Below are 14,599 nucleotides of genomic sequence, written 5' to 3' on the forward strand. Positions count from 1 at the left end.
TCTAGCTTGAATGACTGGGAGATATGGTATCGTCTAAGCTAAATGTGCAAGTATGTAAGTATGTGAATTTTAATGTATATGGGTTTGGGGTTTGGGGAAGAGATGGTAAATTTATATGTCTGATGACTAGTCACACCGAGGAACTTAGTCATTCATAGGTTTTGCTGTGCTAAAACTTGTACTCTGCACATTCTTTGATTCTTGATTATTTGTCTGGGTTTTGAACCTGTTTATGCCTTGACCAGACTTCTATATATTCTTGCTTCCAAACTGTAAGTCTGGTGTTTCATCCCTTATTTACTTGTAATTCTTGGCTTCATTTTCCTGTTTGTCCCTTGCCAAATCCCCACCCTAGATTACTCTTAACATTTACTTTTTCTGCTTAGGTGCTGCTTCCAGAGCTAGAAGAAGCCATGTAATTGAATTGACTGAGTACATTATCAGTTTATGTGACTGAACTTCAGTTGGGCATTACTTTAAAGCAAAGCAATCCTCCCTAATTGATTTTTTATTTTAATTCCTTGATGGTCTGTTCTATACCTTTTCTTAAACCTCTCCAACTTCCCACCACTTTCTCCTTTCTCACCCTCTCAGCTGAGTATCTCTCCTTTTATTTTTACTGAGTAAATTGAGGCTAGTTGAGCTGAACAGGAGCTCCTTCTTTTCCTCTTCATCTCAAAACTCCTCCTTTCTTCCAGTCCCTGATAATGAAGTCCTTCTGGCCAAGATCAATATTTCAACACAGGAACTTTATCCAGCTTCCTCTAGCAAATTGGTCTTTCAATCATCACCCTCCCCTATTCTATTCTCTTGGTGTTTCCTTATCTTTTGGTAGCTTCCTTATTTCCTTCCAAAATATTCCTGTTCCCCCATACTTCAAAAAGCTTTCACTAGATCTGACCATATGGTCAAGTTATTATTATCCTCTATATTTCTTCTCCTCCTTTCCTCAGCCAAATTCCTTGGAGAAGAGGAAGAGGACTGTGTACCCTTTGCCTTCATTTCCCCTCCTTTCACTTTTCAATGTGGATTCTGGCTTCACTCAACTGAAATAACTCTCTCCAAAGTTAGCAAGCATTTTTAAACTGTGACTTTTTTTTAGTTCTCATTATTCTTGACCACTTCCCAGCATTTAACAGTGTTGTCCACAAATCCCATGTTTTCTCTTTTCCAGGTTTCCATGGCACTGTTTTTTCTGGTTTTCTTCCTATCTGACTGATTGGTTCTTTTCATTATTTTCTGGCCCAGCATCCATTTTATTTCCTTCATTTGTAGGTATTCCTCAAGGTTTTGTTCTGGATCTGTCTTCTCTCTGTGTGTCCTTCTCTGGCGTCTCTTGTCTCTCTATTCATGTCTCTAACTCTGTACTTTCCCCATCTCCCTTTCTCCCCTTCTTCCTTCTCTCTCTTCTCATTACTTCCCGTGGCTTTATCAGTTCTATGTAGATAAACTCTGAATTCTATCTTTCCAGCCCTAGTGATACTCTAAAACTCCAGTTCCATATAACCAAATGATTAGTCAGTCTATAGAGCTTATTGAACTTTCCTATTTCTATCAAAAGCGCCACCATGTTTCCAGTTACCCAGCTTTGTACCCTTGGGGTATAGTCTCTCCTTATATTTATCTCACATAACTCTGTACTTCATTGAGGCTAATTAAAGCATCTTCTTACATGAAGCTCTTCTAGAGCTCCTCCTACTCAAACTTCCAGTGCCCTTTCATTTAGATTTAATTGCCCTGGATTTATTTTATATTTATTCTGCATATACTAAATGTGTACATATTGTTTCATCTGATAAAACCATCAACTTCTTAAAAATTAAGACTGTCATTTTTGTATATTCTCTTTTCAGTGACTTGCTAAATGTTTGTTGATTGATCTGTTATGTACTTCTTGAAATCAGAAAGCCCTTGTCTCTCTGCCTGCCTTATTTTGGTCTACTTGTTCACATTTTTGGTTTTGCCTCTCCCTTACCACCACCCACAGTCAATAAAAGAGAAAGAACTTACTGTGAGTGAAGCAGTACAGGGAGTGCAAGTACAAACTAGTATCTAAGTCCCTGTCCTCAAGAAGTTTACCTTCAAATAGAGGAAAGAGAGCTGGAAGGGAGATGAGATGGGACAGAGGGATATTGAGACAGTCAAGATTCATTTGAATATAGATTTTTTTTTTCAAGGGGGTTTGGACGTTTGTTGACTAATCAGTGATTATAACTTCTAGAGAGAGTCCAAACTGTTTTTAGAAAAATTTCCTATGAAGAGCAGCTGATGGCTTCTTTCTCCTTGTTTCTGCCAACAAATTTGGAATTCATACAGATATTTTATATAGCCTCCTGTTTAACTTTTAAAATTAGTTTTGTTTTTATTTTTAATTAGTGTAATAAAACTGTCTAGTATATTTTCCAGCCCTTACTCCTACAGACATCTTGAAGGACTTTATTTTTTTTTTCCTTTGGAGGAACTAGGATGTTAGTACGTCCCTGGGAGTAACATTCAAAGCGCCACCATTGAAACAGGAGAAGTTCCCTTACTACTCTGAAAGGAAAGGAAGCACACCATTCTTGGGTAGAGAGTAAAACTGACTGAAAAAAAATATTCAGAACTGTTTGATGTGGCCATGCAATGTCTCAGGAAGATGCCTGTCATTTTAAGATGTTAACTTGGCTGACTGAAAACCAACAGCTCAAAAGACCTTGTAGATTCAATGAGTCCTTTTGGGTTAATGCCTCCCCCCCAGATTTACTGTGTTACAAACATAACTCGCTCCACTCTTGAAACCATAATCAAACATAGAGTTTATAAAATTATACATATCACAAGACTAGAAGCTTGAAGAAAGAACTGAAGGTGGTGGGAAAAGGAAGTTTAGTTTTCTTCTAAACCCCTGCCCTCAGAATAATCTTTAGTAATGTTAGTGGTTAGGACTGTATGTATGTGTGTGTATATGTCTGTCTGTGTGTGTCTGTGTATATAAGTAAGTAAAAGATTGGAATATGACTTCACATTCTCCCCAGTTTTATCATGATCTCTCTTCTCATGTCACTGTCACTACACTGAAACCGTGACTGAGACAAATTCAATACTTTAGGAGTCAAATAAAAAATGGATGAGACTTTGACCATCAATGTTAGGAACTGCTACCCGAGATAATTGCACACGTCATCTTCTGGCTGTCATCACGTGGGCAGTCTGTGGTGTGGTGTCCCTCTTCCCTTTTCTTTTATGAGCCAGCTCACATTAAAAGGAGCACTCTCATCATGAGAAATCATTCAACCCACATCAAGTCCATTATGATGGGAAAATCTTCTATAATAAATGACTTTTAGTTTACAATTTATCAATACAGTAAAAATGGGCCTCAGTTAACTCTGATGACCCAAATCTACTGAGGGGATATCATCACATCTGGGGTTTGAATCAACCCTATATAAGGATGCAATGCCTGGACCCATACATTGACCCAAGTATGTGATTGCTGCGAATCCAAGGAGATGGGCAGTGTTCATAGTGTTGCTTGTGGCATGATGATGGAATTAAGGAATCAATCAACAACTATTTATTCAGAACTATTTATTTACAGAACAACTATTTATACAGTGTGCCTCTGGAGAGAACAAACACCAAGAATGAAACATTTTCTGCTTCTAGGATGGATTGCATTCTAACAAAGGAGACAAGTCTATGAAAATTAAAGCATACCAACAATGGTGTGATATGCAGCACCTACATAGCATTTTAAGGTTTGCGAATTACAAGTATCATCTCATTTCATCGTCATAACAACCCTGTAGGTACGGGTGCTGTTATTATCTTCATTTTAAAGATGAGAAAAATGAGGAAGATAGAAGTTCAATGAGGATCACAAAGGTGATAGGTTGTGAAGGACATGAAAAGCTAAATAGAAGAGTTCATATTTGATTTCAGAGTCAATAGGGAAGCCATTGGAGTTGGCTGAGGAGGAAAATCACATACATAATTAGGTTTGCACTTGAGATAAATTACTTTGGCAGCCAGAAGTAAGTTGGACTGGAGTTCAAACAGATTTAAGGTATAGAGATCAATAGGAAACTGCAGTAATCTAGGCAATAAGGACTTGAACTAAGGTGGGAGTTATGTGAGTGGGGAGGAGCGATGGTGGGATGAAGGAAGCATGCTGGATCCTGACAGTGCTGTGTACTCTTGACCCTTGGATTCAGTGTACTGGTCCCATGGTGGATAAAACTTTAGGAGGGCAGAAGCTTTTTTGTTTTCCTTTTGTTTTTACATCCCCAGGCTTAGCTCAGTGCCTGGCATATAATAGGCAATTAATGAGCATGTTTTGTTCCTCAGTCTAGGATTGTAGTCACCAGACCAAAGCTTTGTTGGCATTTCTGGAATAGGATCAGGTCCCATCCTTGAGGAGGGGAAAAGGCAATAGATTTGGTAACTGCAGTGGAGGTGAAAGCATTGTATACTCTTCTAATACACCTTTGCCATTAATAATTGAATCTGGTCAAAGGTAAGATAAATTTGATAGGGTTCCAAAATAGCTGTGCATTCCAACTGAAGCTAGGAAGAGTCAATGACAAGTTGACTGAGGAACTACTAGAAGTAGAATGTAGACCTTCCTTAATAATAAGTGGGATAGTTCCAAGGAATGGCTTCAACATTTCAAAGATATAATGTATCAGTATCCGAATGTTGGAGGGGATGTAGGGAAACTGGGACACTAATACATCGTTGGTGGAGTTGTGGACGGATCCAGCCATTCTGGTGAGCAGTTTGGAACTATGTTCAAAAAGTTATCACATTGTGCATACCCTTTGATCCAGCAGTGTTACTACTGGGCTTATATCCCAAAGAGATACTAAAAAAGGGAAAGGGACCCATATGTGCAAAAATGTTTGTGGCAGCCCTTTTTGTAGTGACTAGAAACTGGAAACTGAGTGCCCATCTGTTGGAGAATGGTTGGGTAAATTATGGCATATGAATGTTATGGAATATTATTGTTCTGTAAGAAATGACCAGCAATAGGGGGCAGCTAGGTGGCGCAGTGGATAGAGCACCAGCCTTGAATTCAGGAGGACCCAAGTTCAAATCTGGTCTCAGACACTTAACATTTCCTAGCAGTGTGACCCTGGGCAAGTCACTTAATCCCAGCCTCAGGGAAAAAAAAAAAAAAGAAAAAAAAAAAAGAAATGACCACCAGGATGAATACAGAGAGGCCTGGAGAGACTTATATAAACTGATGCTGAGTGAAATGAGCAGAACCAGGAGATCATTATACACAGCAACAAGACAATACAATGATCAGGTCTGATGGACATGATTCTCTTCAACAATGAGATGATTCAAACCAGTTCCAAAGATCTTGTGATGAAGAGAGCCATCTACATCCAGAGAGAGAGCTGTGGAAACTGAGTGTGGACACAACATAGCATTCTCATTCTTTATGTTGTTTTTTTGTATGCACTTTGTTTTCTTTCTCAGTTTTTTTCCTTCTTGATTCGATTTTTCTTGTGCAGCAAGATATCTATATAAATATGTGTACATATATTGGGTTTAACATATATTTTAACATATTTAACATCCGCTATCTAGGGGAGGGAGTGGGGGGAAGGAGGAGAAAACTTGGAACAGAAGGTTTTGCAAAGGTCAATGTTGAAAAATTGCCCTTGCATGTGTTTTGTAAATAAAAAGTTTTAATGAAAATAAAAAAAAATTAAAAAAAAAAGGCAAGTCATCCCATATTAGCTATAGAGTATATATTGCTGAGTTATCTTTCCTGCTAGACAATGAAATTGTTGGTAATGAGATTTTTAGGTATAGCCAAGACAGAGAAGACTAATTTATTTTGCTGATTGTGGATTTTTTACAAGAAATTAATTTTTAAAAAATCACTGGTGGGAGGTGGGAGAGAGAGAAAATAGATTTTCCTTCATTTAAAAGAAATGGATATAGGGGGAAGTTATGCATAGATGTGAAATGTTGCATGCACTTTCAGATAAGGTTACTATTATAAGGGACATAAGTCTGCTTCTGCTAAATGCTCAAAAAAATAGTAGGGAACTTGGGCATTGGGATTAAACAACCTTATTATTCCTCTTTATGTGTGTGGTGATCAAACCAAACTAGACTGTACATTGTCCCTGGTATCCAATCATCACTTTTCAGTTTTTGTGTTTTGTTCACATTCTTTCTTGTGTCTGGAATAACTTCCTCTTCTCTCTGTTTTATCTCTGCATTTTGAAATCCCATGCCTTTTCCAAGAATCATATCAAATACTACCTCATCTTTGAAGATTTCATTGATTTTACCCTCATTCTTCCAGTGAGAAATGGTCTTTCTTTCTTCCCACATGGCACTTTGTACTCTTGTAAATCTGTAGTCCTTCAAAGGATCTTATTTTCATCATCAAGGAAGATCACAAATATTGAACTTTTCCTGATGGAAGATTAGAACTCAATAGATTAGAACTGGACAAAATTCTTGGAGTGGAAGCATTTGACATTGAATCATATGTCCATGACCCAGCAACGCTAGCTAACTTACTTCCCATTTCTGTATCTTTGCAGTGGTTGCATATGATATGCTTTGCTGTCTCATCTCTGTGTCAGAATTCTTGCCTTCCTTCATTTATGCTCTCAAGCACTGTCTTCTACAGGAGGCCTTCCTTTCCTTGTCTCTCTTCTTATCCCTAGCTTTTAGTAATTTTTCCTCTAAGGTTAACTTACACCTACTTTGTGTGTTTCTTGTATTTTTGTGTATTACTCTGTAGTATTGTCTCCTCTGTTGGAATGTCAATTCCTTGAAGACAGGAAAACTTCCACTTTATTTAGCAATTTATTTATTTATGCAATAAACACTTTGTAAATGCTTGCTGATATTTATTGATGAGGTATTCCACTAATTATGATCCAAAGCTCCCTATAATTTAGTAAATAGCTTTTATAAGTTGTTGTGACTTAAAACTTAATAATTACCAACCCATAAAACACATCCTCATAACTTGATCACTAGCCTTCTTGACATTAGCTGGTCTTGGAACAGTGCATGCACCATTTGCAATTGGGGTCATACTAAAAGGCTTTCCACCTTTGCCAGAGTTTATACTCTTTTGGCAGAGCCTTTGAGAATCCTTGGTCACATCCTTTTAACAATGAGACAGAGGCCCAGCTGTGAATCAAGAGTCCTGAGTTTTATTCTGATCTTGGTTGCTAATTGATTGTGTAATGCTTGTGGTTATATCACTTAACTGAAGCTCTCTTAAATTGTCATTTTGTTCTACTCTGCCTGTCATTGTTGGAAACTTATTACACTAATTCTTCATATGTATGCTGCATTTTCCTGATAAATTGTATATTCATTTTTAAATAGCTTTTTATTTATAAAACATATGCATGGGTAATTTTTCAACATTGACCTTTGCAAAAACTTCTGTTTCAACTTTTTCCCTCCTTCCCGCCACTCCCTCCCCTAGATGGTAGGTAGTCCCATACATGTTAAATATCTTAAAGTATATGTTAAATACAATATATGTGTGTGTGTATATATATATGTATACAGTTATTTTGTTGCACAAGAAAGCTCAGATTTAGAAAGAAGGTAAAAATAACCTGAGAAGAAAAAACAAAAATGCAAGCAAACAATAACATAAAGAGTGGAAATGTTATGTTGTGGTCCATACTCATTTCCCAGTGTCCTTTCTCTGGGTGTAGCTGGTTCTATTCATTACAGATCAGTTGGAACTGATTTGGATCCTCTCATTGTTGAAGAAGGCCATGTCCCCATTGATCATCGTGAGTATTGTTGTTGAAGTGCATTATTCCTGGTTCTGCTCATTTCACTTAGCATCAGTTCATGTATGTCTCTCCAAGCCACCGATAGATTGTAAATTCCATGAGGGCCAGGACTATGTTTTGATGATTTTTGTGGCTTATGTTGTACTTTGTGCATAATAGATGCTTAATGAATTTTTGTTAAATGAATGATTCTGAGAAATTCTTTAGCTTTGGTAGTTATTTTTTTTTGAAGACTTCTTTTTATGTAGTGTTCATTTTACTTTTTTTTTTTCTTTTTTTTTTTTTTTTCTCCTAAGGCTGGGGTTAAGTCACACAGATAGGAAGTGTTAAGTGTCTGAGACCAGATTTGAACTCAGGTCCTCCTGAATTCAGGGCTGATGCTCTATCCACTGCGCCACCTAACTGCCCCCCATTTTACTTTTTTTTAAAATGATAGGCATTGGTTTTTCTCTCATTCCTTCCCCCATGGGAAAAATAGGAAAAAAAAATCTTCTAACAAATATGAAACATTGGTCCTATACAAGAATTTATGTATTATTCTGCGTCCTCTCTTTCTTCCATCACCATTCTCTAAGAAGGTGGGTAAGAAACTTCATCATTAGTCCTTTGGGACAGTGGTTGTTTATTGCATTGTACAGAATTCTTAAATCATTTGTAATTATCTTACACTTACAATTGTTGTTGCTGCTCTATTGACTCATTAGCAGTTCATATAAGTCTTTTTAGGTTTCTCTGAATCATCACTTTAGAGAGTCCTCATAGTAAAATAGTAACATTCACCTACCATAATTTGTTTAAGCATTGCTCACTTGATGGACACCCCATTAGTTTCCAATTTTTGTCACTCCAAAATATATTTATACCTATGGGTTCTTCTCCTCATTCTTTGTGAGTGTAGGCTTAGTAATGGTATTGCTGGGTCAAAAGGTACATTCACTTTAGTGACTTTTGAGGCATGGTTCCAATTTACTCTCTAGAATAATCAGACCAGTTATAGCTCTATCATCAGTGTATTAATGTGACAGTTTCCCTGCAGCTCTTCCAACTCCATCATTTTCTTGTTGGCAGCTTTGTCAATGTGATATATGTATGGTGGAACCTCTTGGTAATCATAGTCAAACATCCTCAAAGCAGGTGTAGCTTAGCTCCTGTCATGTGAATATCTCCTGTTATGTTATGATGTATGAAGAAATCATATGCAAGATGTTCCTTTAAGAATCTGTACTAAGATGAGGAAATTAGAGCAACTGATAATAGTAGATAAAGTGAGGAACATGGAGATGATTTTTTGAACAGTGTCCTCAGTTTTGTTTTCTACCATCATTCAGGAAATTAGCAAATTATATCTCAGTACTTGGGATGGAATATGGTGTTTTTTTTATAATTGTTATTAACTGTGTTTCATCTTTCTAATGAAGCTACAGAAAAGTGTCTCAAAAAGATTGTTGATATAATTTAACATTTGCTTCACAGTATGTGAGCAGGTAAGGTGAAGGTTTTCAGCTATGCTTTCTCACCAGCATTCATTCTTTGCTAGGATTATCCAAGACAACACACAGTGAAATCCATGAATTTGAAGTCATATTTGGAGAAATATTCTTCTGCGAGGTAGTTGTAGCTCAGTGGCTGCTTGGCCAGCCATCCCAGAGTGTGATTTTTATGGCCAAATCAATATGGAATCAAGCTATTTTACAGTCCAAGCCTAGGCCATATTTAGTTTTCTGCCATCAAGACCCATGCTTTCCAGCATCGCCCAAGCACATCTCATGATTCAGTGATGACAGAGAGAAGGGCAGCAATGAAAGAATCCTTCAACAGGCACTTAGTAAATATTGGTTGAAAACCGAACCAGTAAATTTGGACATCTTAATGAATCTCCTCCAAGCTGGTTGGAACTTCCCTTTCCCCCTTTCTGCCATGTCTGTATCTCTGTGTTTTGCTAGCACTTCCAGTAAGTGGGAGAGCAGCAGTGATGCTCTCTTGCTGTTCTACTCCAAAACTTTGCTCATAGGATGTAATTTCTTCTCTTTTCTCCATTCCCCCACCCCTGTTTTAGCCATGTATCAAAGCTTGGTAGAAAGCTTCAAACAGCTAGAGAATCCAGCTGAGAAAATAGGAAGACTGTGGTTAAGATTAGGGAAATCTTTAATGTGCAGGGATTCAGCTCCTGTATAAGCCTCATATGTGCCTATCTAATGTCTCGTTAATGGTTCTTGAAAAGTGTAAGGGCAGGCTTCTATTCTTAATACAAATATATTTTTAAAATATACTCTACTGAGCATAGCACAAACCCAATTATGATAATACTTTTCTAACTTGTATATTACTCATGCACCAAAATATTCTCTTGTTGACATAGTAGCTTTTATGGGTTATGTGTTGAGAAAGTGATGTCAAGTTCTTGATCGTCATCATCACTAACATTTATACAATGCTTTAAAATCATTTTATATATACTTGATTTTCACTTCAGTTCTGAAAGTGTAGATGCTGTTTTTATTTCCATTTTACAGATGGGAAAACTGAGATTGAGAGAAGTTAAATGCTTTTTGTAGGCTTACACAACTAATAAGTGTCTGAAGCAGTCTTCAAGCTTACATTATCCAAACTCCACATCTAGCACTGTATCCATTGCATCCTCCAGCTGCTTAGATTAACTAACGAAAATTATTGGACTTGAACCTCCAAGATATCAAAAGGAAAGTACAATAATTATCAGCAAAAGAAACAGCAAATAAATGCAGACCTTGAGGAGGTTATAAAAATCCTTGCACTCAAAGAGCTTAAGATTGAAGAATTCATAGTCCTGAATGACTTAGATTTTTACACTGATTGCTACTGTCTCTCTTGTGTAAATTGTTTGGCTGGCCATCCCAGAAATCCAAAATGTTCACTTAGGCTTTGTGAAAGGAGGACGATAGGTATCTTCCCAGTGCTCAGTCAGGTTCATACCACACTGGTGAATAACTGGGTCATAAATACTAATAGGTATTCGATTTCAGATGACTTGATTCATTTAGGGCACCTTCAGTAAGAAGCTGCTTTATCAGAAGTTTTAAGTTACAGAAAATATCAGGCTAAGCTTGTTTTTCAAATGGGAGAATTTGAAGGACTAGAGCATGTTCAAAAAAGCTGTTGTCATTGTTTAACCTTCATTCTTGAAGAGGAGCATAGTATGAGGAAGGTTATGTCATAACTTGCAGGTGAATTGCATTTAAGTGAGGCAGGTCTGTACAAAGTCACTGGTTTCACTTTCTCCTTCTGAGATATCTGTAATTAGTGACCTAGACCTTAGCCTTTTTAAACTAATAAGGTTTCACGTGAGGTCACCAATATGCCAACAATAGCTACCTAGGAATTCAGTAACTAGGAAGGGCTGCGTCTTTGTTGTTTTCTCAGGCAAAGGGCCAAGTTTCAATTTGATGTCTAACAACTTATTGTACTGGGTGTGTGCATATTTTATGAATTTCTTCATCATTTAAGAAATCATAAGTCTGAAAGATAAGAAATACAACAGAAGAAAAGTGGCAGTGTCTGTAAAAATATTTTTTCCATTATCTTTATTTATTAATTATAGGTTTTTATTTTCAAAATATATACATGGATAATTTTCAATCCCTACAAAACTCTTTATTCTAATGTTTTTCTCTCTCTTCACCTCTTGCCCCACTCCCCAAGTGATCCAATATATACTAAATATGCGTAATTCCTCTCTATATATTTCCACAAATATGATGCACAAAAAAAATCAGATCCAAAAGGGGAAAAAAATGAGAAAGAAAGCAAAATGCAAGCAAAAAAAGTGAAAATACCATGTTGTGGTCCACATTCAGTTCCCACTGCCCTCTCTCTGGGGTCTGCAAAAATATTAAAACAAACTTATTTTCTGCATTAGGAATAGTGAAGCCACCATACTTAAACCTTTATACCATAGACCCTATGCTTAAAAAGGAAAAAAAAAATGAATGAAACAGTCCAATAAAACATAAACAAAACAAAACAAAACAAAACAAACAAACAAAAAAACCACACCAAGCAATTGATCTTAAGAAAATAAAACTCCAGAACCAAAGAGCTATAAAATAGATGAAAGTCATGGTTTCTTATCCTTCTAATTTGTTAGTTTTCCCTCATTTTTCATGGATATCCATCCTCAAAATTCCTTGCCATTCTTATCTTTAATCACATTTGTTCTTATTCTGCAGGTATTCACATAAAATTAATAAGTATTTATTAAGTACCTACTATGTTCCAGTCAGTAAAGCCAATTCTGCTTTAGACATAGTCATATTATTTCCTATAAGGTTATAATCACAGCTCATTGTTATTTTGTCTGGAGACTGTGATAGACCTTTTGATAACACATTCTTAAGTAGAGCATGTTGAATAATAGTTAAGGCTATTTGTTCTCATTGTTTGAGCAGAGCTATCCCTAAAAATACTATTTAAGTTTCTACCCTAATTACATTTCTATTTTTTTTGTTCTGATGAATTCTCCGTGTGGGACAGTCAAGCAGCCTTGACTTCAGCTCTAACAGCTGCTTGTGAGCCTATTGTAAACTAGACAGATATATATTTATATCTTAACCATGCCTGGGTACATTAGCTCGACCAGCAGAGTACTTGTTTAAAGGCAAATTGACCTTTGTACCCGTGGAATAAAATGAAGGGTAATAATTTTTCATCTATATAAAATCAAAATTCTCACAATCACTCTGGGCTCTGTATTCCTTACACCTTTCTCTGAAATTAAGACTTATATTTTTAATGCCAGTGTTGTCATATAGTTGTAAGTGATGGAACACTGTATAGTCTTCAGAGAATTAAAATTGAGTGTCATTAAGAGGACATTGGATTCTGACGGACGTGGCCATCTTCAAAAATGAGATGAACCAAATCAGTTCCAATAGAGCAGTAATGAATTGAACCAGCTACACCCAGCGAAAGAACTCTAGGAGATGACTATGAACCACTACATAGAATTCCCAATCCCTCTATTCTTGTCCACCTGCATTTTGGATTTCCTTCACGGGCTGGTTGTACACTATTTCAAAGTCAGATTCTTTTTGTACAGCAAAACAACTGTTTGGACATGTATACATCTATTGTATTTAACTTATAATTTAACATATTTGGTCAATCTGCCATCTGGGGGAGGGGAAGAATTGGAAAAAAGGTTTTGCAATTGCCAATGCTGGAAAATTACCCATGCATATATCTTGTAAATAAAAAGCTATAATAAAAGGCATTTTGATGGGTGTAAACAGGCTGTATGTAACATACACAAATTATTGAAGAATTGGAGTAAAGGATGTGTTTAAATAAACATGTAATAATAAAAGAGGACAGTCTGGCCATGTAGGAAGAGTGAAGAATTATCATTGAACAGTCCTTGTGATGTCAAGGGAAAACAATCACAACTTCAAAAATAGTCCCTCTAGGATAAGTTTTTAGGAGAATGAGGATAAAAGTCTCCTGGGATGGGCAGACATGGCTGACTTGTGATCTGTGTTCATTCAAAAATCCATGTGATCTTCCTTTATATCCCTAGCACATACCTAGAGCATATAATAAATGTGTGTGTATCTGTGTGTCTGTGTGTATTTTCCTCAATATCTTACCAAAGGGTTTAGTTGTGCCCATTTTTATTTTTTTTATGGAATGGGTTTTGGGGAGAGTTTTTGTATTGATGATAATTATTATGTGATTGGGGGATGATGCATTTTGTTCACTAACTAAATCAGCCACTGAAACTCAAAGTTAAGAGCTTAAGAAAGTGTGCTAACTTTATTTCATTCCTAATCTGCTATTTCATGTTGGTGTATAGTCTAATTATGCTCAACTCCGTTAAGAAAATGGACACATTGCTATGTAAGCATAATTTAATCTTTCTTGAATTTTAATGCATATTACTATCTAGCATTATCATGAACTTGAGTTATCATTGTTTTGTAGGTGTATAAGCCCTAATAACATTCTGATAAAAAACTATATTACAGAGAATTTGCACTCTCAGCCTAGTGTCTTGAAATAACTCATGGAATTCCATAAGCAAATACCTTTTAATTTTTAGGTAATGGATTTTTTTCCAATAGACTTTGGCCCAGAACTTTCCATAATATTCAGAATTGGAAGGATTTCAGGATGGCATTTTCTGAAGAAAACTTCAGTAATGGTTGGATTGAAGTATACTTCATACTTTTGAGAGAGACACAAAGTCCTATTAGGAGTCAACTAATTTCAAATAGCCTTTATTTTATTTTATCTATTTAGATCTGAAGAAAACTCTTGCTGTTTTATTGGACAATATTTTGCAACGTATTGGCAAGTTGGAATCAAAGGTGGACAATCTTGTGATTAATGGCACTGGAGCAAATTCAACTAATACCACCACAACCGCTGTTCCCAGCAGTATAGCAGCATTTGAGAAAATTAGTGTAGCAGGTAAGTGTGGTCAAATGTTATTTTGATGGGATGAGGTATATTAAGAGGTAGGGATAAAGAAGTACTTTGGACTATAGAATAAGGTACTTAAAATATTGGGAAACTAAATTTAAAACTTAGTTTAATGTTGCAGATAGTAAAAATTTTTAATTTTGTTTCCATCTATATGTGCTTTTATCTCTTCTACATTCTCATTCTATGATATTTGCTCTATGATGAGTTCTGGAATGTGAGTTCTAATTGAATACACAAATTGTCCAAAAATTCTATAGTAACTAGGTCTTTTTTTCCTCCATTTTTATAGCCATAGACATATTTTTAAAAGTCTTTGACAACAGACAAAAACTGACTTTGAATTCTATTTGCCTGACTCC

At 36.2% G+C, this 14,599-nt stretch overlaps 1 protein-coding gene across 3 annotated transcripts in view; it reads left to right on the forward strand.

Annotated features, from left to right (window-relative positions):
* MGAT5 (alpha-1,6-mannosylglycoprotein 6-beta-N-acetylglucosaminyltransferase) overlaps nt 1-14,599 on the forward strand; it is a 367,256-nt gene that overhangs the window by 151,705 nt on the left and 200,952 nt on the right. For all 3 annotated transcript variants that reach the window (XM_074301876.1, XM_074301877.1, XM_074301878.1), the window contains one exon: nt 14,055-14,225. In XM_074301876.1, the coding sequence (XP_074157977.1) occupies nt 14,055-14,225 (171 nt within the window). The remainder of the gene's footprint in view (nt 1-14,054; nt 14,226-14,599) is intronic.

The sequence above is a fragment of the Sminthopsis crassicaudata genome, chromosome 3 (genome assembly GCF_048593235.1).
Source record: "Sminthopsis crassicaudata isolate SCR6 chromosome 3, ASM4859323v1, whole genome shotgun sequence".
Lineage (NCBI taxonomy): Eukaryota > Metazoa > Chordata > Mammalia > Dasyuromorphia > Dasyuridae > Sminthopsis > Sminthopsis crassicaudata.